At 41.5% G+C, this 26,200-nt stretch overlaps 2 protein-coding genes across 2 annotated transcripts; one reads left to right on the forward strand and one right to left on the reverse strand.

Moving 5' to 3' along the window:
• Positions 1–4,702: 4,702 nt before the first annotated feature.
• notum1b (notum, palmitoleoyl-protein carboxylesterase b) lies at positions 4,703–12,306 on the forward strand. The gene is made up of 11 exons (XM_038714147.1): positions 4,703–5,410; positions 6,118–6,170; positions 6,279–6,374; positions 6,958–7,018; positions 7,775–7,833; positions 8,466–8,568; positions 8,657–8,848; positions 8,934–9,031; positions 9,127–9,274; positions 9,362–9,409; positions 10,582–12,306. Exons 1-11 carry the CDS (start codon positions 4,995–4,997, stop codon positions 10,916–10,918), a joined length of 1,611 nt encoding a protein of 536 aa, XP_038570075.1. The 5' UTR covers positions 4,703–4,994; the 3' UTR covers positions 10,919–12,306.
• Positions 11,803–26,143, reverse strand: tmc6b (transmembrane channel-like 6b). Its single transcript, XM_038714146.1, has 21 exons — positions 26,009–26,143; positions 21,916–22,098; positions 21,003–21,133; positions 20,511–20,678; positions 19,170–19,325; positions 18,973–19,081; positions 18,796–18,880; positions 17,619–17,876; positions 16,756–16,970; positions 16,494–16,638; positions 16,145–16,300; positions 15,669–15,844; positions 15,494–15,584; positions 15,273–15,370; positions 14,977–15,072; positions 14,810–14,885; positions 13,985–14,118; positions 12,953–13,129; positions 12,714–12,792; positions 12,537–12,623; positions 11,803–12,436 (listed from the first exon to the last, which is right to left on the reverse strand). Exons 2-21 carry the CDS (start codon positions 21,969–21,971, stop codon positions 12,422–12,424), a joined length of 2,508 nt encoding a protein of 835 aa, XP_038570074.1. The 5' UTR covers positions 21,972–22,098; positions 26,009–26,143; the 3' UTR covers positions 11,803–12,421.
• Between the last annotated feature and the right edge of the window lie 57 nt (positions 26,144–26,200).

Genomic DNA, 26,200 nt, shown 5'->3' on the forward strand with positions numbered 1-26,200 from the left:
CAACGTAGCTTTTAACTAATATATTACAAACACAAATACATACAGACGACTGACAAAATAAAGAACAAACTTGAATAAATATGTCAATGTAGAAAAAGAACAGGTGTAAATAATATAATTATTGATGGTTAAGTGTCATGCAGGTTTATCAGGTGGCTCTATTAGTAAGCATGCTGGCCTTCTTACTGTGACTTTTAAATTGGAATAATTGATATTAATTACACCTGTGCTTTTCCTGCTGTAACACTGTCTGCTGTGAAAGAGGTCCATGCCTCCATCCACAGGACACTTTATGGATCACTGAACAGTATGATGAGTATGAAAGGATGTGGATCATATGCTATGGTATCATACTAACAAGATCTTTACCCAGTTGAACAATGATACAAGATTTTGGAGGAAACTGTTAGACAGCATTCTCCATCATCATCATAAAAACCACCAAATTATGAAAAATCTTTTCCAAACATGTCTAACATATTTCCCTGGTATACAGGTGCACTTTATATGTAGACATACAAAAAAGGGATTGGGAAAGGCAGAGTGAGGCACCTTTATACAGGAAATGTCTTTTTTTATGTTTACTTTTTATTAGTCATCTCTGCTTGTGTAATCCTTGACTTGTAAAACTATCTATTTCTTTGTTACTTTTTTTTTTTGCTTAGCAAAAGCAATGCTGGCTATGACCATGAAAATGTTATTTTATTTAAAAAATAATTATCTTTGAGTTTGAAATGCAAAAACAAAGGGTTCCATATTCATTTAACTAATGGATGCTGACATTTTTTAAGTTACATTTGATAAATTCCTAACAAAGCACACATTTTGTATATTTGTATTATTTTTATTCTGAACTTTAGTTTGTATTCTGAACTTTAGTATAACATATTCCAAAACATAACAACAAAACACAACACAACCAATTGTATCTAGACTATGTAGCCTACCAATTTGGCTAAACAAGTTGTCCTACTTTAACTGCAGTGAGCCTCAATAGAGAAGTAGATAAATCCTGCCTATAAACTGGAAACAACACATCCAATCTGTTCCCCATATGGAAAACTTTATACATGCTGCATATGGTGTGTGTATATATATTTATATATATTTACCATGTGCGTAAAGACGACCTGAATCAAGGCCTTTTTCTCTCTCAGCAAGAATCAAATTGGATCAAAGTTAGAATCAGACTGGACAGATGACACATGGTGCCAACAGACGAAAAGGTGTGAGGTCAGAGCTTCAGAGGGCATCCAACTGTCTGACTGAAAAGAGAGAGAGAGAGAGAGAGAGAGAGAGAAGGGGTGAATACAGTTCTCAGTTCTAGGGGGAAATTGCCACCGTCTGAATAAACAAACAAACAATCAGTTTCCTTCCTCACTCAGCAGGCTAGAAACTTCAGAACTGCCTGGATGGGGTGAAAGCACGTGAAGGCATCTGTACAGAGTGTGTCTGGTTTTACACAACATTTTCACAAAAAGAACTATTTACTGACTGATTAATGAATGGAAAACAGATACACTTGTTTAAAGTAGGGTTTTCTTTCTTGTAAAATGCCAAATATCTATCAAAGTCAGAAAACTAAAATTTAACAGTATGTTGCTGAATGTCAGACTTAAATGTGGGTTGCTTAATCTGGCAAGATAGTCTTAGATATATAGAAAGCCCCTCCGTAATGCCAGAACAGCCTATTACTCAGCACGAATAGAGAGAAATAAGAACAACCCCATCAGGTTTCCTTTCAGCCCTGTAGCCAAGCTGGCAGAGAATCACAGCTCCATGGAGCCATGTATTCCTATAGCTCTCAGTGGTAATAACTTCCTGAGCTCTTTATCCTACAGACCTATATCTAACCTTCACTTTCTTTCTAAGATCCTTGAGAAAGCATTTGCCAAACAGCTGTGTGACTTTCTACAAAGCAATAGTTTATTTGAGGATGTTCAGCAAAGACATAGAGTGCATCATAGCACAGAGACAGCAGTGGTGAAAATGACTAATTACCATCAGACAAAGGACTTGTCTCTGTACTGTTTTTTTTAGATCTTAGCGCCAGTTTTCATACCATTGACCATTGTATCCTATTAGAGAGACTGGAACATTTAATTGGCATTAAAGGAATTTCTCTAAGCTGGTTTAAGTCCTATTTATCAGATCGATCTCAGTTTGTACATTTTAATGATGACTCCTCCATGCACGCCAAAGTTAGTCATGGAGTGCCACAAGGATCTGTGCTCGGACCAATCCTCTTCACTTTATAAATGCCTCCTTTAGACAATTTTATCAGGAAACACTCCATAAACTGTTATTGTTATGCAGACGATACTCAATTATTATCTATTGATCAAGCCAGGTGAAATCAATCAGTTAGCTAAACTTCAAATGTGCCTTCAGGATGTTAAAACCTGAAAGAAGCAACTTTCTGATGTTAAACTCAGTTAAAACTGAAGTCATTGTAATTGGACTCAAACACCTCTGTGACCCATTATCTAAAGATATAGTTACTCTGGATGGCATCGTCCTGGCCTCCAGCACCACTGTGAGTTATCTTTGACCAAGATATGTCCCTTAACTCCCACATAAAACAAATTTGACAGACCGCCTTTTTCATGATGCAGAAAATCCAGTCCACACATTTGTTACTTCTAGGCTCAATTATTGCAAATCCTCATTTAAAATCCTTCAGCTCACCAACCAAGGACCATCTTATCTAAGCTCTATCTAAGAACTCATAGCACCTTATTACTCAGTAGAGCACTGTGCTCCCAAAATGCAGGGTTAGGACCACTTATGGTTCCTGGAGCCAGAGCCTTCAGCTATTAAGCTCCTCTCCTTTAGAACCAGGTCCCAGTTTGGGTTCAGGAGTCAGACACAATCTACACATTTAAGAATAGACTTAAGACTTTCCTCTTTGATAAAGCTTATTAGAGCTGGCTCAGGTGAGTCCTGAACCATTCCTTAGTTACGCTCTAGCGGGAACCTCCAGGTCTGAAAAGTGCCAATGCAGAAGTGCCTTAAACCTGAAAGGGGTCAGATTGCATTGGAGTGTATGACAAAAATGACCCTATTTCTCACTTGATTTATTACCTCAATAAACACTTTCCTAATGAGTTTATGGTCTCACTAGTTTCAAGTCTCCTTCAATACAGCACGATGTTCGTTTTGTAAATTATGGTCCCATTTAGAGTAAAATAAACAATAAAGCAGGGGATGCTTTAGGGCATGGCTTAAGTATGTTGTGATTGACAAGTCACTACCACAGCGACCTGTCAATAAGGATAGAGGTGAATTTTCACAGTGTGTTTTCAGTTCATGAAGGTTAATCCAAATGTGGTCACTTGAGGTTCCAAAAAACCAAGATGGCGATGGCCGAAATGCCCAATGCCAAATGGTGAAGTTGGGAGACTTCCCATGCTGCACTGAGCTCCTCTCTCCTCCTCTTCATCTGTATGCAGTCTTATCCCATTAATGCTTGTTCCCTCTCTTGTAGTTCTGTGCTTTCTCGTCTCTCTCTTTCTGTCACTTTCTGCAGGTGTTTCTGCCTCCGGAGCTGCAGAGTCTGGAACTGTGGTGGCAGGCCGCCTGCTGCCCCCATGTTCCTGCTGGACACCCGCTGTTACAATTATTATTAGTCCAATTATCGCAGCATTACTGTGCAATCATTGTCAGTAGTTATATATACAGAAGTATATTGTATTAAGGTTTCTACCTGTTAAAATTGAGTTTTCCTTGCCACTGTTGTCAAATTAAAGTGAATAAAAATAGAGATTTCATGGTTTAAATCAGCACACATAAAGTTGAAACCATTGTTTGCATTAACAATGAATATGAGTAAGTAGTGAATGGGAGCCTCTGGATGGAGAACACTAAAGTGAGGACTATCCCTCAGAATTAAGTTTTTCTTAGAATGAAAGTGTCATGGTTTTCAGCCAACTCTGAACCACTGATGGGCTCAAAACAAGGAAAAGGATGGTGAGATAGTTAGAAAGTGTTAAACATGAACACAGGCTGTAATGAAATTTAAAAGAAAAAACTGCAAGAAAAGGCAGAATGTGCACAGAAACTCCCATTAAAGGCTGAAGAAGAAGGAACTGTTCTCCTAAAAATATTAATCATCTGAAAATGCCCTGATTCATTTGACTCATTCAAAATGATGGTATCAGTTTTTAGTAATGCATGTGTAACAGTTGGCGAATAGAGAGAGAGTCTGAATTCTGCATATGTTTTTACACACCGTCATGATTTTAAATCTTCACAGAGACCTTATCTCCTCTACCAATTTCTAAAGTACTGCAGAATTATCTTTATAAGCTTATCATCACAGGCCAAGAACAAAAAGAAAATGCGGGTTTCCTTTCAGAGCACGTTCAGCCTTATAGCAGAACATGTGAATCACTGCAAACTTGTTTCTGTTGGACCCCGGCGCGTGGTGGGAACCTCTGCAGCCTGCCCAGCTTCCCTCACACAACGCATTCAATCAAGAGGCACTTCAAAGGCCGAGTGGTCATATGATGAACAACATCAAAGGGACCGACTGAATGTGTGAGTGAAACAACTGGAGGGGCGTGCCAGGCATACGCGCGCTCTTGGCGTGAGACCTACGCCCCGCGAGGAGCAACAGCCAACGATAATAACGATTGGCTTGCTGGAGTGAGAAGCACGCGGGGCATTGGGCAGGAAAAGGGATGGGGAGGGGGGCTTCAAATAAATTTCCACTTCGTCCGCAGCTCTTGAGGACCCGAACCAAGAGCCGACAGGTCGTCAGTGAAACTGGGCTGAACAAATGAATTCAGGGACTAATGCGTAATGACGAGTTTATGACAGAAATAACGTGGGGACTGCATGTGCATTTGGGTTGAATATTCAACAAGTTCCCCATATCTGAAGGCACCATGGAGAATCATAACCTGCGTTCATCCCACACACCTTCCACCAGCTTCCAAGTGGTCTCCGTGCGTTTTCAAAGAACTTTTCACTCTTCTAACGACTCTTAGGACATGCAGTGTTTCATTCACACACACTTCAGAGACGCATTCCAGGAACAACACTTTGACATGCAGAGCCGTGGTGTGGTGAGAAGCTTGGCCGGTCTGTCCGCGGCGCGCTCCTGCTTGCTGCTGCTCTTCATCCACATGAGCGCACCGGTGGAGGCGAAGAGAGTGCAGGGCGATCGGGCGCAAACTCGACGGGCGCAGCAGCAGCAGCCTCCGGCGCACAGGGAGCGGGTGGAAGGAGCAGAGAGCTTCCCGCTAGACTTTACAGCCGTGGAGGGTAACATGGACAACTTCATGGTGCAGATAAAGAACTTGGCACAGTCATTGTACCCGTGCTCTGCGCAGAAGCTGGACCAAGACATGAAGCTGCACTTCTTGAAGAACGCCTCTGTGACTTGCAATGACGGTTCACCAGCAGGGTAAGTGAGCGGCCTGAAGTGCGTCTTGTAATTCTCACTTATAACATGTCACCTAAAAGACCTTTCGTCATTTTATATGGAGATGAGTTTTGGTTAAAGCCATGAAGGCGCAGAGATTAAGTTGCGCTCTGCTTCGCCAATCCTCCAATTAGTGTAACTCTGGCTTAGTTTAGTTGCCTGCCCTTCATCCTCTTGTCCCTCCAGATGTGACCAAACTGGATCCAAAGACCAGATCAGAGGAAGTGCGGGCTGCCGCTGAGCGCTATAAGTGGTACAGGTGTACACGTTAGACCACACTGATTCGTGCCCAAAACATCATTTGTAGGCTGCTTATTCTCAGTACTTACTGTAGGCTACAACAAATGAAAAGTAACTTCCTCCATCTTCAGAAGAAATAGCTCATGTGACTTAACTGCTGTGCCTCTTGTACATCACTGCAAGATCACAGTTTTAGTATGAATAAACAACACAGATGGAAAAACACAGTGGGACTTTTCCATATGTGACCATGCCACTGTGAGTGTGTGTGTTTCCTCTACTCTTGTGTTTTGTTTAGAACCCTGAAAGCCTCTAAACAGAAACTGCAGAGGTTCTTATCAGTGCGAAAGCCAAATCCTTAATGTCAGGATCCGGAGTTGTGTAGCCTGTGTATGCATCTATGTGTGTGTGTGCATGCTTGACACATGTGTTTTGCTGGTCTGGTGCAGGTTCTACATCAAGGAGTCTAAAGGCAGCAAGAGGTGGCTGCTGTTCTTAGAAGGTAAGGATGAACCTGAACTACTACTATTACACCAAGGTTGAACAGAACTCCATGTAATCTGTTAACAAGCGTGTGTGTGTGTGTGTGTGTGTGCGCGTGTTGTTTCAGGTGGGTGGTACTGTTTCAACAAACAGACCTGTGACAGCAGGTATGAGACAATGAGGAGACTGATGAGCTCCACCAAGTGGCCACAGACCAGAACAGGTAACAAGACACACATATTGTGTGCAGCACAATCACAATGAATGTATGTTACATCTCCTGCACACACACACGAAAGCTGGTTTGTGCAGCTTTCCCAGACTCTCCACAGCCCTGCAGAACTTTGATTTCCTTAGTAGGAAAACAAAAACGTCCCCTGAATGAAGGAGATTCATAGAAATGTTTGTGTTTCCTCTTTAGCTGAGTTTGCATTCATCCTTAAAAGTCAAACTCCCTGGTTCTTTCCCCCTCTCCAGCCGTCAGGGAAGTCCTTGTTTGTTTGTGACTCGCTCTCTCCACCACCCTCTCTGTGTACACTTCACACTGGTGGCCACAGAGCTCTTCAATGCCTGCATGTAATTGCTGCCCGAAGGAGGGAAAGTTAATGACTTCTTGACCGCAGGGAAAACACACGCACACACATCCATCAAAACACACAGCTATGCGTCAAGGTTTGTGAATTTTAACAAGTAGCCGAAAAGATTTGAACCTGCCTTACCTTTACGGAAGCTATTTGACGCTTCGATGGGGACATTTGTCCGGAAAGTGAAGTAAATGTTGCATCTCTGCTTTCTTTATTTCACAGGAACAGGAATTCTGTCTCCTCAGCCGGAGGAAAACCCTCACTGGTGGAACGCCAACATGGTGTAAGAAGATGTGTCTCTCCTTCACTTTATAGTTAATGCACTCGTGTGTTTTGTATTTTCTCTTTTTATTTTTTTTTAATTGTGTTCAATGGTTTTCAGTTTTACAGATATGTTTACTGTTCTTGTTAACTGTAACTGTGTACACATATGTCAATGATACGTGCATACTGGTGCAGTCTTAGTATATTATTTTTGAATCTTTAGACATAGTAGAGCTTTGTAAATCTACAAAAGCAAGATACTTCTTACATCTTGCATCAATTATTCAGTTCTCTGAAGGGGACTATGCTTATAGAAACAGTGCTTTTACTTTAAATTCAATGGTATTACATCTATGCATATAATTTGAAAGTTATTTGTATCATACAGGACTTTAATGGTTTATGTTTCCATTTCCACCCTGGCCTTGTTACTTTTAGTTACAATAAGTACATACAAGACATAATGAGCACTTTTGTTATGTCTGTTGTTATGGTTTTTGCCATTTATCATACTTTCAGACATAAAAAAACCTGACAACACTCTCAGTCTGGTCCTGCTCCAGCAGCTGCTTGTCATTGTTAGATAATGAAAGACACACACTCACATTGACACCCTACAACAGCTCTCTGCCTTTGAATGCACACTTTGTTTGTGTTCGGCAGCCTGCCATCATACAGCCATGTTTGTCTTAATCTGTCAGCATCAGCTCTAATAAAAGCTGCTCTGATTTCAAGTATGATTCCAGCTGCCAGTGTTGCTCTTGCTCTCTTGCAGGTTCATCCCGTACTGCTCCAGCGACGTGTGGAGCGGAGCCACACCGAAGACAGATCACAGTAAGACACAATAAATCAGTCGGGGAGCTTGTAGATCTGGCTGAGGATATATAAAGACATATTTATTGATGTACTAGCTATTTAAAGTTAGAGAAAAGGAGCAAACACATTAGAGGCTACAGATACAGAGATCCTTTGGTCTGGGAGTTCATTTGTCGTTCAGTTTTCTGTGCCTTTGCTGTGTGGAAGCCTTTTCTTTTAGCTTTCATATCAGCTACAACATTTTGAACTTCCTCCATCTGTCTGACTTATTGAAAACCCTTATATATATATAATTATATTGTGTTTATTTTAGCCACAAGCTGTGCAGAACCACCATTATTTCATCCATATAAAATGTCCTGATTTTCTCTATTGATGAAATCAAGATCAATCATTCCTTTCAAAATTGCCTAGCTTAAAGCACAAAAATAGTTGAGTATCTAGTAATTGTGAAGTTGTGTATGATTTATTGTAATCAGTCAGGTTGTTGATGTTGTTTGCATTAATAATCCAGTAAACTAAGCACAGAAAAAAACCTTAATAAGCACCTTAAAAAAATAAACCATTGTTTACCCTTCAATTTAGTCCTAGTGAGAAGTGTGTGATGTGGCTCTATGTTAATAATTTTTAAAAAACATGTCCATTCTCAGGTGATTATGCGTTCATGGGCTCTCTGATCATTAAGGAAGTGGTGAACGAGCTGCTGACAAAAGGTCTGGACAATGGCAAGGTTCTGCTTCTGGCAGGAAGCAGGTCAGTTCAGCACAGACTATATGTGTGTGTGTTATACCAAAGCCAGTCGCTCAGTTGCACCCTCTGATCCCACTCTTACTCTTACCAGTGCGGGGGGTACAGGTGTCTTACTGAACGTGGACCACGTTGCAGAGCAGCTGGAGTCACAGGGCCACCGAGGGGTGCAGGTCCGGGGTCTGGCTGACTCCGGATGGTTCCTGGACAACAAACAGTACAAATTCACAGACTGCCTGGATACCATCAGCTGTGCCCCCACTGAGGCCATAAAGAGAGGCATCAGGTAGGAATGCTGAAAGGACAGATGGGTGTCCTGATGGGTAAAGATATACAGATGTCTAAAGTGGTGATTCTTTGCTGTTGTGCAGGTACTGGGGCGGTTTGGTGCCAGAGAGCTGCAGACAGGCTCATGTGGGAGAGGAGTGGAACTGTTTCTTTGGATATAAGGTCTACCCCACGTTAAAAAGTGAGCGACAAAATATCTTAGGTAAGGATAAGGACGGAGGCTGGTGTGTATGCCGCTTGAGGTCTAAGCTGCGGTACGTGCTTTCTCCTGTCCAGGCCCGGTGTTCGTGGTGCAGTGGCTGTTTGATGAGGCCCAGCTGATGGTCGACAACGTCCACCTGACCGGACAGCCCGTCCACGAGGGCCAATGGAGGTACATACAGAAACTGGGACAGGAGCTGAGCAGCACGCTACGTGACGTACCGTAAGGCTGACTGAACACACACTCAAGATACTGTAAACTTAAATGGACTGTTTTGTTGACTGTGTGATTCCTTGTTTTGAATGGCAGGGCGATGTTTGCTCCGGCCTGTCTGTCGCACGAACTCATTACTAGAACGTAAGTAAATAAAACCATGGATCTTTAAGGCTCTCTCCATTAACAGTTCATTCAAACAGTCCACTGTTGACTCAACATGTCAGATGTCTGTCAGTACATACAGTCTTATTTAGCCCCCTCGTAATAGACGTCATTAGCTGTCTACTATCAGTTAGATGCTTCAACCTTTGCTCTACATCATCTTCACATTAACTTTAACTATTCATGCAAAATATTAAAAAATCTGTAAGTAGTGCATATGTTGATGGACAATTTGGTTTCTATATAAAAATGCAGTCTTTGTTATTGTTTTAAATATGTGAGGTCCACAGATTTCACACATAGTTTTTGGTACTATGTGGTACCTATACGTTTTGGACACTGTATAGGACACGTGTGTCACACACACAGTAAATGATCATGTGGTACTCCACTAGCATACTGTATATAAACCATAAATAAAACATAAAGTTGGGGTGGGCTTGAATATTGCATCACGGTATTAAAATGAGAGATGGAAAAGTCTGATTTTGGCAGAATTATATACACAACAAATCAAGGTACTTAAAAATACCGCTGAAAACATCCTGTAAATTATTACTATGAATACATTTAAAAAGATGAAATAAATTGGCTAGTCCGATATTAGCTTATCACAGACATGTCTGAATATGTTGGCAGATAAATAACAAGAAATTGCCAAAACCGTGTTGCTGTCCACCAGAGAGCACTGATGAGTTCCCCCCCCCCAAATGTAACCGTCCCACTTAAAACATACATTGGTAACGATTCTTTAAAACTAATTTAAGGGATGCATTTCAAAAATAAAAATCAATATTAGCCAATTCATGAGATTTTGGTAACTCGGATATAATCAGTACCTCAACAACTATCGTTCAGTCTCCACATACAACCCAGAGAAATTAAGGGGACGGATACCATGGTAACATCATCTCACACTGTATATCATCATATCACCCTATACAGTAGTATTACATTTTAATTTAATCATCGTGACAGTGCCTTAATCATGTAAAACACTACATAAAGATTGCAAATATACACATTTTACATTGAAATAACATAAATCATTCTTATAGATTTTTAGGGAGTACAGGTGTTATTTTCTTATCCCGTGTTCCTTCTTCGCCGCGTGTGACCCTCCATCACTCAGTGTCTTCCTGTCTCTGCAGCTACTGGATGGACATTCACGTGAAAGGCACCTCCTTGCCCAGAGCCCTCCACTGCTGGGACCGCAGTCTCCAAGATAACAACCACATCAACAGCAGCAACCACAACCACCAAAAGCACAAGACCCTGCCCACGAGGGGCTGCCCTCTACATTTGATTGACAGCTGCCCGTGGCCTCACTGCAATCCGTCCTGTCCGACTATTCGTGACCAGCTGACGGGACAGGAGATGAGCGTGATCCAGTTCCTGAAGCACATGGGCTTTGACGTGCAGAAGATGGCCCAGCAGCAGGGGATGGACCCCAGGACACTACTGGGCATGCTCAGTAACGGGAACTGAGTTGCAGCAAAGTTAGTGTAGTGTCAGCGACCCACACGGCAGAGATAGGAAAGTGCTGGACATAAATGGAAGACGACGGGAACAAAACTTGAACGATAAAACTGTCAATGCTTCCAAAGATCGTCCTCCATCAACAAACAAGACTCAGTTTCTGAAAAACTGAACGACACAAAAACTCACAACGAAGTGCCTGATGAGAATGGAAGACAAATACAGTCAAACCTGAGCTGTTTAAACATGTAAACATAGAGGATCACATGCTCCTTGTTTTAATATATAGACATACTCATAACATTATTGTGAGGTGGGTACAGTGACCACAGTGTGTATATAAAGTATATAGAATATATACAGGAAATATGTACTGTACATTATGTATGTGCAGTTGAGACGGTGGTAGTCTAAAATAGTCAGTGGAAACACAGATGGTTTTGTGGGGATAGGGCGCTCCCTTCTGTCGACTCAAGGTATCAAATTCAGAAATCCATGTATGGTGCTGCTGTTCCTACCCTCCGTCAAATATGCTGCTTTTTCTCATTTTGGAAAAATAATTTAATGGGTAATATTTACTAATAAAAAGGTACAAATATTAAGATTATTACTTTGTTCTTCAGGCTACTTATAAGTGCTTGTATATTTATTTTTCTACTGAAAATATATTTTATATAAGTCTTATAGTCAGACACAGTTAGCTACTGTAACAGTGTCTCCACAACCTTTTACTTTTTTACTTGCATGTTTGTGGTAAGAAATCCTGTATGCTAATTGGACAACTGAAGTCGATATAGTTTTTAAGGCTTTTGAGTTTCTGACAAATATTTTCTTGTGCTGTAGTAGTGCCAGCATCTAATGTAAACGCTAATAAATACAAATACAAGCCGATATGATAAAAACATAATTTAATAATTACAAGTATGGCAATAAAGTGGTTGTTATCACCCTAAAAAAAAAATCTCAGAAAACAAAATGGAGGAACAAAAAGCCATTTCCAGTATTATCACACCACATAATCTCACCCACAACATACATACTGATGATAAATGTAAAAGCATTAAAAACTACATTGTAGACAACATTTTTTGCACAAGACATAAGAATAAAAACTTTCTTTCTTCACAGTTGATATGAAAAGTGCTTCTATGAGAGATGACTGAAAAACTGAAAACATCAGCTTTAACAAGTTTCAGGTTATTCTGTCTGTAACTTTGAACTTCCTAAAGTTTGAGTTTGGGTATTTCATCTATAAACATAATGTATAAAGCAGACAGCTTTGTTTGGCCTGATATTTCCACACCGTTTGTTTCCTCTCTCTACAAACTCCAGCTATTAAAATCCTAGCCACATTTTAAATGTACCTAATGCATAAATCATCTGAACCTGGTCGTATACACAGCTGTGTCCTTTGCCCTTTTTTCCCCGTCAAATCCTTGTTGGTTAAAGATGTCTGCAGACCTCAGCGCTCAGTGAGGAGGCCTGTCTGCTGGAGACAAAGAGGTTGGGAACTCAACAGTTTGAGTCCTAAAGGAAAAAAACAAGAAGTATGAGGAGGCCGGGGTATAGAGATTGTTTCAGCTGCAGACAAAGACTGTTGTGAAGCACCAGAGCAGCAAAGACTGACCTGGCTTGTGAGTCTTCGAGCGGGGGTTCGTTTTTGCTCATGGATTGACTGGAGGCGAGTGATCAGAAACTTCTTATCCTCTCCCTCCTGAGCAGAGAGAAGAAAGAGGTTTTATATTTATTTTTATAATTACATAGACTGGGAAACAGTGCTGTTTATAGGCAGGTGATTTCTTACATTTTCAATCTGCTCCTGTAGTAAGCCAATGATCTTCCTTTGACCGTCCACCACCTGACTGTGGAAGTAGATGACTATCCTGATGGGAAGAAAAGACGCAAGATCAATCCAAGTAGCCCTGATCTCAATAATAAAGCAGTATGATGGTGTACTGCCACTTGCTTTGTGACAGATACAGCACATACCGACATCCTGCAACAGCTGTGTGTGTGTGTGTGTGTGTGTATGTGTGGACTCACAGAAAGATACCTGCTCCTACGAACAGGAAGAAAGGGTTTTCCACCAGGTAGGAGTGAGCCCTGGCCAGCAGGGACAGGTTGGGATTGTCTTTTTCCAGTTGTTCCACCCAGCGCTTCCCCGCCTGGATCATTGTTTTGAGCCCACGGAACGGGCCGCACGACGAGGAGGGTGTGATACTGAGGACAGAAGACAGATGTTGAGACTGGCAGCACAGAGTCGCACAGGAATCTTCATTTATTTGACCTTTCTCTGAGGTGGACAGTGACTGGAGTGTCCAATAAAACCTAACAGGACAGCTTAGACAGTTCTCATTAACAGATTAACCCCTTGAACTTAATCAGTGTGCGAAGTATATTAAACTGCAGGTATCCAGAGCAACAGTACCTTTGCTTGACAGTACATTACCAGTTAACTTTCACTTGTCAAACAGATGGGTTAAAATGGCTACAAACATTCTTTAATATGATTTCAGCACATCTTTTTCTGTGTTAAGTGGCCATGGTATAGGTGTGGTTATGCAATCTGAAGTATAAAATTATGCCTCATCCATTATCTTAACATAGCAGGAAACATCCTTGTGTATTATTAAAGTCTGCAACATAATCCTTGCACGCTATTTCGCGCCAATCAAAATACGACCACTGAAGTGCTTGTTTTTGCCACCAACATGCTCAGATTGTGTCTGCCAACACTACTGAAAGGACCCCTACAGAGATAGACCTTTATTTTAAAGAGTAAGATCTTTGGTGTTTGAAAGCATTACGAACACCAAAGTCACACAATTACACTAACAAAATTAACCGGTTGAGGCAGACCAGAGAGGTCAAATTACTATTTTTGTCAAGGGAGTTTGGTGGCTTTGACAAGAGCAATATAGTGACGCTTGCTGGTTAAACAAAAAGGATCTCTTTAAAAAAAGATCTCTCTCTGTAGTGATGCATAATGTTACCAAACAGTTAGGACTGGGTAACAGCACGACTCTAATGAAAATAAAATCTCCACAACACCAGAGCGTTTGGGTGTGTGCGTACCTCCACATGGTGTATGTGACACAAACAGAGGCACCGAGGAAGGAGGGGAAGCAGAGGAGAGTGATGAAGATGGTCGTCATCTGGCTGACTCTGTATGGCCTCCTGGGGGCCTGACAGTTCATCATCACGCTGCTCTGTGGGAAGAAAAAAAAACACGGGCCGGGGTCAAAGGTCAGAAGCTCCAGAACAAGACGTCTGACAAAGCTGGGGCTCTGCAGAGTCAAACTACTGTTCCCAAACTCACAGATGGAGAAATGGAAAAATAAAAGAGATTTAAAAATTGTTTCATAAAAAAGATACAATACTATTTAAACACATATTTTATGGTTCAGGAACTTGATGGTTACAATAGTGATACAATTTACAGACAGACAAACAGATAAAGGTTCAAAAGGTGACTAAATCTAAAGCTGCTACTACTACTAGGCCACTACTGAGGAAAATTACAACTATAACATCCATCCATCGTCAACTGCTTAACCTGCGTACAGGGTCGCAGGGGGCTGGAACCAATCCCAGCTGACATCGGGCGAAAGGCGGGGTACACCCTGGACAGGTCGCCAATCCATCGCAGGGCCACACATAGACAAACAACCAGTCACACTCACACCTAAGGACAATTTGGAGCCACCAATTAACCTAGTCTGCATGTCTTTGGACGGTGGGAGGAAGCCGGAGCACCCGGAGAGAACCGACACAGACACGGGGAGAACATTTATTAATAGTTATAAAATGAGCGGTCCGAACATATTGTTTTCTTTTGGAAATCACTGTTTAAGCTTTTATTTTAAGAATTCCAATAAAGAAACGTTTGCAGTGAAGTACCTTCTTAATGTAGAAGAGCAGGAAGAGTTTGAGAATCTGCACTGCAGGCAGAAGAGGAGTGAAGAGCACACCCAACCTGAAAAACACAAAGTTCATTGTCATAACCCTGAAACAATTTCACTTTCCCCAACACGACTGTATGTGCATCTTAACAGCAAGCTTTGTACCAGGCCAGCGTCTGCCCATATATGAGTTCAAGGACGTTCCTGGCGATATCAAAGACAGGTTTCCTCCTCCTCTTCAGAACTTTCTCAGAAAACAACCTGCAGGCAACAGGAGGAGAAATGAGATGGTTTAAGACAATATAGTAAAATAACAGGAATAAATAAATATAATAAATGATTGATTGAAATGGAAAAAGAAACATTAAGTGAGATAATAGGCTCAAGTGTTTTAAGTAAGAATTTTCCTATAACCTTTAACGACAACAGAGAAAGAAATGCAGAGAGCTTTTTTTACTAACCTCCAAAGAAGCTCTCCAAACAAGGTGTCCAGCAGAGTGAAGATGAAGTCCATGAGTAGGAAACGATAAAGCTCCTGGCCAACAAAACTCTCCCAGCACTGGAGACAAAACAGAGAACCATTAAACGGAGAAAATTGAATGATCAAGACTTTTAATATTCTGCACTGCAGCTATGAGGAAAAAGGTCTGGTAGTATGAAAGTGAAAATGATGTCTCATCACCGTCAGTTTAATAATTTTAGGGTCAGCAGCCACCCGGCCCAGCCAGTGGTAGCACAGGACTCCAAGCACGCTTACTTTCAACATCAGGTTTCTAGAACAGCAAAGACAGCAAACAAAATGTTAGTCAGTTCTGCACTTTCAGCAAACTGGCTACATTCACTTCCTCTTCTCGTACCTGCCAATGGCGACATATGTGCGTACAGAAGGTGACTCATAGTCCTCCATCCAGGCTGCGAGGTTGAACAGGCCAGGCAGCAGCAGGTTGATGAGGGACACCAACACGGGGACAGCCAGAAGGCTGGCCTCATGCAAGGGGTCACTGACAGTAGAATTATAACTTTGCTGCAGGTTCTGTTGGGGAGAGAGCCAAAGCAGATAAGTTGAACAAATCTCAGCTCGCAATTAGATGATGTCCTGAAAACATACTGTTGGCTGCTCTGTCATCTTCCAGCTGTTGGAAATGACTTCTTAAACTGTCACAGATTTTTGTTATTGTACTCCTTTTAACAGCTGGCAGACATTTTAAGTCCTACATATAAAGAGACCTGACAGAAAGTAAAGCCAGCAGGGGAAAACTGTAAACATAAAGACCAAGACAATTTTTATCTTTAGTAAATGTTGACTTTGGACCCTGAAACCGCGCTGCCTCACCTGGTGCATGTAATCAGAGAAGTAGTAAATACCAAGCACACAGGCAGTGGTGCTGGCTATGCAGATAGTCCATGCCAGGAGATGAACCATCAGTGTCCACAGCTGCTGGCACACAGAGTTCTTGACATCCATTTGTTTCACATCCGCTAGCAGCTCCTGGGGGGAGGGGGGGGGGGGGGTATTGTGAGGTAACAGGAGGAAAACAATGTGTTACATCATCACATTCCTGTCTGCCAACTATGTGACAGAGAAGAAGACAGGGAGAGGGAGGATGAGTTTTTGTAAATTAAAGTGTGTGTGTGTGTGTGTGTGTGTGTGTGTGTGTGTGTGTGTTTGTGTTTACATGTACCTTGAGCTGGGTGGAGATATTCTCAGACATGAGTTTAACAGAGGATTTCTTAATGACCTTGAAATCCCAGGAGCAGAAGACCTTCATGGCCAAAATACTGTGAGATTTGTCGATTCGGAAGCTCTGACCGAACGACTTTGACATGCTGTTGGGAAATTTGCTTCATCAGATATTATCACACTTAAACCCAGTTATACTGGTATAATGTTTTCTTAGACGTGAATTTGTATTTTCTCTTTTACAAAAGCACTATGTAGCCTACCTGTACACAAGGATGATGCATGTGATGAAGAAAGCGCTTCCTATGGTGAAGAAGTATGCAAGCGGCATGTTGTAAGAGTGGCGCTTCGATAAACAGTCCAGCCTGGTTTCATTGGACACAGAGACATTCTGCAGTCCAAAATTATCCTTGCAGCTCTTATGCAATGTGTAGTTACTGTAGTACCCATAAAACATCACTGTGTCTGAGAAGTATCCCTAAGACAGTAGGAGAAAAGAGAGAGACTGTCATTTCTGCAAAAACTTAACATTTGCTTCACAGGTTTGGGTCAAAAACTATAAACTAAGTGTAATTATTTACCTTGCTGGCACATTTTAAGACTTAAAGATCTCCCCGACATGTTTAAAGACATAAAGATACTCTGCTTTGAATAATTTATTATTATTATATTATTATTATTAATTAAAATTAAAATACATCTAATCCTTCTACCTCACTGACAAATCCAGAATCTGTGAATATGCAAATAGTTTTAGTATCAAAGGTTAACCTGCTGGACACAAGATGTCTCCCACTTCACTGAAATATCCATTCTCAGTGAGTGTGCACGGGAGGCTTCAAGTTTCCACATGACGCATTATTTAACCATCGCGTATCACAAAATCCTGCTCATATGTACAAAACTCAAAAAGATGAAAGTGAAAACAGCTTTCTAGTTTCAAAACATTCTTAACAGTGAAGCTCAAATATCCAATGATACAGTTTTGTTTCTTTTTGCCGCTATTTAAAGATGGCTTTGCTGTTGGACACTCATCATACACGTTTAAAGTTTTGATCCCACATCACCAGGCCTGATAGTGTGTGAAAGGGCTTGCAATAACAAGTCACTACATGACACAACTTACCGTCCCAGAAAGGAGCTCCAGTCCAGAGAAGGGGCGTCTCCCCTCAGGCAGCACTGGAGGATGCACTGCCTGAGGCAGCACCAAGAACGCACCAGTCACCAGGAACAGGAAGAAGTTGAAGAAGAGCAGGGTCTTGAGGAACAGGAAGTATGAGAGGACCCCGGTGCCGAAACGCCCACTCACTCTCTTGAGCGCCACTTGCCACAGCTGGAGAGAGTGCAGGAAGGACAGCCAGCTGTACCAACTCTGTCGTGCAGCCTGGGAGGAGAAAATGTGGGAATATAGAGAGAAATGGATCGCTGATCACTTATTTTCATATTGCACTATATATCATTATTAAAAAAGAAACACTGACACAGAAATGTATCCATGTTCTGCTAAAAATGACTCACAATGCAGCAGTACTATTTCAGGCAAAGTTTACACAAGTGCTCGTCGTTTAGCTTTTGTGAGTCTGAAATCTGTGACTCAAATACTTGAGCAACAGGGTGATTACACTGCCTTGATAACGCTTACAGGAAATACCCACTCTACACTAAACTGCCTTAGAGAAGAATGTGTTGTGCTGTGCGTTTCTCTGTGCCATTTATCATTTGAGATCACTTTGAGATCGTTTACAGCACACCTTAAGTATACATTTAATCAACGTCTTAAAAAAGAAACAATCATGAGGCCATGTCTAGACGTGATGATTGCATCTAAAATGGGCAACACAAACAGTGTGACAACATTGCCGCTGTGTACAAAAGGCTGAGCATCTTTGTTACTATAATTGTAACAATTTCATGACTTGCAGTTGTGTGCAAAAAGGGACTGCAACTCAATACCAGGACAATCTGCTAAATATTTAGTACTGTAGGACTTTTAGTGTACTTTCAATCCTTTCAATTAAACTTTCGATCTCACCGAGAAGTCTTTACAGTGCTCAGAAAATTGAAACATTTATAATTCAATGACAACTTTGTGAACTCCATCTGCTGATGAACATCGTACAATCGAACAGCTACTAATGGACCCTGTGGTGAGGTTGTGTTATATTGTCTGCCTGGTTTATAAAAGGGGCAACTACAAATTCAAACATTATCTAGACACCCTGTCAGAGGTAAAAGGAGATGCAAGGGATAAAAATAAATATAAGAAGTATAAACACAGAATGAGGTTTCTGGTGGTGACTTACAATGATGATGTAATATTTGAGCTGACTGCAACAGGGGATCTTATTGCCAGAAAGTGACCGTCTCTCCTTCTGTAATGCTAACCTCCTGTGGACGGAGAGACAAAGAAAGAAAATTCAGGCCGATGCATAAAAAACACAACAAATCTAGATAGGAAAAATGAGAAGGACCACATCTACCTGAGTTCACTCTTCTCAGCCACGCTGAGTGGCATCGCTCTGAGCATCCGGATTCTGTCGCCTACTGACAGGTTCTGCAGGTTGTTCACCAAACGTTCCCTCTTACTCACTGTAACACACAGCCGATCTTACATTATAAACTCGTAAAACAGATTAATTTCAGTTAGTTTATTATCAGTGAACGGCATCCTCCCCACCCTCTGAGTCAGCACTGTCTGTCTCCACGCCGTAGCCTCGTATGCTCGGTCTGGAGGAGCGAGAGAAGTCTCGGATGGAAGGTCTGCTCTGCCTCCGTCTCCGAAGCTGCATGGTCCTGTTGTAGTACTGAGAGATGATGGCTCCTCTGCTGCGACCTGACAAAGAATTAGGATCAGACTGTTCAGGGACAGGATCAGCAGCATTTACTGCCTCGTAGGTGCATCACTGAATTCTCCAACTTCTTGTTGCACCCAAAGACAATGGCTTCAGGATTTGTCTATTTTTTCAATATAGTTTTACATAAAATAAACAATCTCGTGAAAAAAAACCCACATCTGTATCAGCACTAAAATAGAAATGAGGAAGAGAGAGAGATGGAACAAAAGGTCCCCGGGCCGGACTTACACCAGGGACATTGCAGTTCATGGTCAGTGACTTAACCCCACAGATCTAATTGACTGTTCTTTGGCACAAGCTTGTCAGTCCACCAAATTTCAAATAGGTTCATGAGTGTTTAAATGACCCTCTAAAAACAAGAAAACAACAGGAATATTGTCATCTACTGTACAATATGAAAGAGCCAATGGAAGATGTAAAACAGCAAACCATACCATGTAGATTTTTTAATCACGGCTGTTAGCAGAGGGGAAGTGCTGAATGATAAACAGTTATCTCACACTTACGTTTCCCATGTTGAAAGTCAAACCAGCAGATATATCATGTGGCATGGCAAAGGAAATCAACAACTATCGAGCCATTTACACCAACAAGCTGAAGCACCTGACCTGCTGCAGACGCTGACAGGAAGATTACAAGCAAACTGCTTCCCCATGAAACTCTGCTCAACTGAAACACTCAACATCTGCAGGATGGCACCAGTTCAGGCACGTTAAGTGTTCCACTAACCAACCAACACCAAACACAGTAGCTCACTTTGTTGGCTATGTTTGGTACTTATCATGAGAAACTATCAAAGCACAGAGTTTCCTATGTGGTCAAAATATATGTCCCCGAAATACAATTTTTCAGGAACTATGATAAACAGCCTTGTTCTTAGCAAATACACATTTTTCACTGGGCTTTGAATGGGTTTTAACAAACCAACGGTTGTAAAGGTTTTCTCAACCCTCAGAGGAACTTAAGATCTTTAAGTGATGTTAAAATATTACAACAGAAAAAGAACAACTATGCTGTAGCGTAGTAGCAGCTGCCCACAGCAGCAGTCTACACTGCCACCATAAACGGCCACAAAATCTAATGCTATACTAGTCTATAACTATCTTTTTGAATGTATTGTCGTCTCTACATTAGTATTTTAACTGGCCTTCAGCAGGACTCACCAATGGTGCGACTGGGCATGGAGGACAGGACCTTTAAGGTGGCCGAGGACCAACGTTCACCTAAGAAGGCGTCTGTCTGTCTTTCATCATCCTCCCATTCCACCTCGCTTTGCCCCTGCCTATTTCCTTTAAACCCATGTCCTGGGCTGGACAGGTTGGGCACATTGTCTGTGGGAAGAAAAAAAACACATTAAAAATGTTGTTACTGCTGGACATTTTTAACTCTATATAATATGAGGATTTTGTGGACAGACAAGACATTTTTTATTTGAATTGTTAGACTTGTTCCCTGTACATTTCACTCAGCTAGAAGATGAGTTAAAAAGGTGTAGCACTTAATAATTTTGTAGCTTTTAAGACTAGAAAATTACATTTAAACCACATCACAATATTACTATAACCAAAATCCCAGATATCTAGTCTGGGATATCAATACGCTTTAGTACAAAAGGCCTCGTCATGCAGACCGGCGTCTGTGTCAAACATAGTTACCTCCAACCTCCTCGTCCAGTGCTCTCTGCAGCTCCTGCAGCTCAAAGGCGTCAGACAATTCTTCATTCTGACTCTGCTCTGCTATCAGCTGGCTGAACGAGTTGTGAACACCTTCCTCATCTAACGGGCTCCTGGCAGAGGGACACATGACGATGAGAACAGATGCAAAGACAGAAAAGAGAGCAATACAGGCTCAAAAATACAAGTTAGAAGACACACGCCCATACAGACCACTGACAACACTACAGACAAAGCATAATGAACTTCTGACTCAGTCACCAGTACTCTCATGGGGAGAAACTGCAACCAAACAACCCATTCACTTGTGAGCTTATAGCCCAGATTGCCTTCTTTGTGATCCTCTTCCTGCGCTGACCAGATGTACCGTAAGTCAAAGCCAACTGGACTGACTGTTTTTGTCTTAAAGCAAGAGGAAGAAAATACAGCAAGTCCAGTTCCCGTTGACATAGTACTTTTACACAGATAGCACAGGAGGAGAGCTACACAGAAGCCAATCAGGCCTGTGCTGTTCTCAAATGGAAACATTTCCTTCACAGAGATAAAATTGCATACAAACACACACTCGTAATCAAACATGCTTTCAACCAAACAAATTAATCTTTTTTTATGAGGACAATGAAGTAGAGGTTAGTAGTTGGTCACATGGTTTAAAAAAATCATAAATGAAAGCCCTGGGACACTGTGCATTATGATCTGTCTTGCCATTAAGTCTTTAACAAGTCATCAAAGAGCACAGCTAATCCTGGCGACTCAGTTCCTTGTTTTCCTGCCACCCTCCCTCACATACTTTACTGTTAAGCAGCAATAGGTATGCTGACGGCTTACCAAACAAAAGATCTATGAAAGATCAGGAGGAACCCGAAGAGATAAAGAGGAGTACTCAAACACTTACTCTAGTCCAGCTTCGACGAGAGGGTGCATCAGGTCAAAGTTAACATTATGAGCCATTCTTCTTCTCTTCTGACAGTCTCGATCTGTCCGGCTGTCGCCCTCTTCGTCGACCAATCGCAGAGGGTTCACACCCTCACCTGCTCAGACCTGCACTCCACTCCCACCATGGCGTTTATTCCTCCACCTGAGAGAGGAGGGGGAGGGGAGGGGAGGGAGTTTGAGGTGAGGGAGAAATGCCAGCAGACTTCCTTGGAATTTGAACTCTTGTCATGTTACTGCTTGTCCTGCGCACACGTTTAACTACATAGTGTAGTTAACTGACTGTGGCATCTCCAGCCTCAGGTACCTTTTACACTTACTGCATGAATATGTGATCTGTATCTGGATAAGACTAAAAGTGTAAATAGGGATCTCACGTTACATAAGGCCACATGAAGAAACAACCTCATGGTGTCAACATTCACTGCCCATTACTATCAGTGAGGCGACAAAGACTCTCCTGAAGTCGAAGGATTGCGTCATTTTGTCCAGACTCATGACAGCCCCATTGTGCCACTGCTTGTGATGAGGGCAGTGGTCAGGGTCAGATGGTGCAGTGTCACCAGTGAAATGAATATTCAGGGCCGGAGACAGAGTGATGCATTGTCAGTCTGACATATGGGAAGTTTGGAGGAAACATGCAGGTTCCTGTGTGTTTGGTGCACTTTAGAAAAGGCCCTCATTCCAGTCTAAAAATCTGTCCTCGTATATGTGCAAAGTTATAAACTTTCATCAAAGACCCAGAGAGAAAACGTCCTGTTGTTTTATATGTGTAAGAGCCGATGAGCGCTCTCAGCATAAACAGGAAACAATCTTTGGTTCCTCAGATGCTACCTGGAAGCACAAACAGTTTTTGACCACGCACACCCGCACACCATACCAGTACAAAGCCACACTGCCCCACATATACAATGAAGACTGTCTGGAGAAAAAATTTAAATGGATGGAAATAAATAGAAACCAATAGTTTTAAAGGCAATTATGACTTTCATAGATCAAACAAGGTAAAAGTGTGTAAATTACTTCACCCCGGGACAGCACCTCAGGGGCTTAAAGCTTGGGCTTAGCCTATACAATAGGATTTACAGAATTCATAAAATAAAACATTATTGAATCCTGATATAATATTCATTAGCAATTAATTTACTTTAGCAGATTTATCCAGGCCCAACTTGATAAAGCAGAGCAGAGATTGTGGACTGCTCTTTGGAAGACACAGTTGGCCGTAAGAAAACAAACAAACAGCTGATCTGAAAATAGATCCATTAGAACCAGGAGGCGTGGCACAGTTGAGAGGATATGATATAACATTAAATGGATGGATTACTTTTTTAAACTTTCCTTTTAGCGTGAGCAATTGATTGAGACAACAAATTTCTCAACCTTTCTACTCAACATTTTGCCATACCATGTACCAAGGAGGCTTTTCATACAAAGTCCTTCTCACTGATTTGCATAATTGTCCACAATGACAGCATAAACCCAAAGATATTAAAGAGCCACATTTCTGATGGTTCATTCATCGTGATATTCATCACCGTGATTTCATATTTTATCCATATTAGACTCATATCAAACTCACTCATAGAAAATATATTTGTGCATAAACTATTTAAGTATCTATATTTACCAATAAATGTTCAAAATCATAATCACAAGTAAAACACAGTTGACTCAAATCAAAATATAATATATTTCTCAGATCTTCTCATAATCAATTATTTGGAGAGACAGTAAATGACAAAACATCGAACTATGACCCAGCAGCCCTATTTGACAGGATGCTGAAAAGTGAGCTTTGCCTAGTTTATCTCCGGGTACTCGATGTCTTTGGGGTTGGGTGGCAGCTTTCCTCAAAAGCAGGAAAAACACCTGTAAATATTTAGTCCTACACAACATGTTGTAATGTCTGTATATCAGGTCATTGTGAGAACGGTTTAGGTAACATTAAACGTCAGATCCACTTCCTGTTTGCATGCACGCACATCAGAAACAGTGGTGGCAAATACTGACGTTCCTAGTCTAAATTCACCATTAAACAAACCCTGCACACAGACATCAGAGGCATTCAAGAGTTTTTCTTCTTCTGGGTAAGACAGAACAAAATTCCCCTTTAACTGAACTATTGCTTAACCATAACCAAGACTGGAAGCTCAGTTTCCAGTAAGAGGCTCTTACACACACATACAATAACGTACACCGTGCACTCAAACTCACTGCAAAGAGCTTTGTGCAATGTGAATGCTGGGTGAATGTCAACACACAATGTATGCGTATTTCAATCATTACACTCATGGCTGTGTGAGTATTTTAGGAGCAACAGAGACTCACTGGGTAATGACTGAATGGCTCAACAATGTCCCTCTACCACCATCAACCATAATCTTCCCATTGAGCTAATTCTTCTCAGGCCCTGTTACTGCAATCTACTGCACACATCTGCTCCCCTTTCCCCATACTTTTCTCATTACCGGAGGTTTCAGGATCATGTAACACTCTCAGTAAGGGTCCAACTCTTATTCCATGTATTTATTTTAGTCGCTCTCTTTTTGTGTGACTAAATTCTCTCAGTTTCCCACTTCTGCAGGTCACAGCAGCACAGTGGCTTAACGCACCACTGGATGGCTGGGTTGGCTGGACATTGTGTGTTTAGCCTCGTAGTGAGTCTTTGTGTCTTGCTTTAATGTGTGTATATGTGATTTCTAATGTTGAAGCAGTCCTCCGAGACTGTACAGCCAGGGCAGGATATTGTGGGGGTGGGACAGTCACTCAACACAGCCTGACGGGGGGTCAGAGTAGAGCTACACCACTGCCAAATAAAAACCACTGGGAAAACAAAGATAATATAAACAGCTTGTGCTACAAGTTAACTTAACAGGACAAAAAGTGGACTTGAGATGTGCAGAAGAACAGTTTAATCTAGATAAAGAGAAATGAATCCCTGTCCACTGCATAAATTGGTCAACACTGTCCAGTGGATAGAACAGATAGCAGCAGATTTGAGGGTGAGGCATAGGGAAGGGAGGGGTGTAAAGTAATCTGTCCACTCTGATAACCTTCAACAACTGCATGACAATCAGTCCCTAGTGTGAGGAGAAAGAAAACAAATACAGGGATCCAGGAGGCACAAAGCTCCAGCAAACATGGCAGCAGAGATGGTTATTTTTCATGTTATGAGTTAGGCAACACAGTTTGCCTCAGGAGGGGAGGTAGAGGGGTTCAGAAGGGGAATAGAGACAATTAAAAGAAGCAAAAAAAGTTATAAATTGATTATAGAGCAAGGCAGATGTTAAAGAAAGAAAACACAAGAAAATCAGAGAACAGTAACAGGCTGCTAACAAGGGAGAGAAAAATGTGCATGCAGTTACAACAGTCAGGCATGCATGTACATACACAGTTACACTATTATTGCACTCCTCTGAGACCCACAAAACTGCACCCTCTGCGCCTTCATTCAGAAAGGACACAAAATTGTAGGTTCAGTGTTGGCTACATGACAGAAACTGAAAATCCCTGTGCAGCTGCGGTTAAAAAAATCTATACGATAAAGCACAAGAAAAAAAACACTCTCACGAGGTGGGTTAAAATCAAGATCAACTGGACTTGTTTGAAGATACTCGAACAAGAGAAAAAAGTTTTACAACAAAAGACCCTGAAGTTACACAATACACGACAAAAGCTCATTCACCCGAGAGATGGTGAATCTGTAATTACTCCTGCAGGCTTTTCTGCTCAACGAGCTCACATCTCAGAGCGACACAGGAAAAAGTTACAGCGTTCGTCCTTTTAAAACACTGACTTATCTTGTGTTGCTGTCTGCTGTCCACTAGCTCGACAGACACACGTTAATTAACAGTTACACGTTAACTAACAGTTACATGTTAACTAAGTTAACGACCAGCCGGCTTGTCAACCTGTCACCGAGTTTCACTAACTGACACTTGTTAAACTTAGATGTGACAACAAATCTTCCGGTTTTCAAATGAAGATGTAGCTAAGTGAGGCCAAACAACAACTTAAAACATCGACAAAGAAGACCAATAGCGTTGACTCACCAGTTCAGCAACTGGACAAACCCGTTGTTCACTATAGTGGTAGTCAAAATAGTTTGCACGCGCAACCCAGAGCACCGACAGCGGAGGAGATACCATTTTCCCGGAGGGATGTAGGATTTCTGCTTTTAAACACAAAACCGAGGGTTAAACCTTAGAGTCACATAAGAAATTCACATTTTTACTGTTAAACTC

The sequence above is a fragment of the Micropterus salmoides genome, unplaced genomic scaffold (assembly GCF_014851395.1).
Source record: "Micropterus salmoides isolate LMB-PRFRI ecotype aquatic unplaced genomic scaffold, ASM1485139v1 Ms_hic_scaffold_12, whole genome shotgun sequence".
Lineage (NCBI taxonomy): Eukaryota > Metazoa > Chordata > Actinopteri > Centrarchiformes > Centrarchidae > Micropterus > Micropterus salmoides.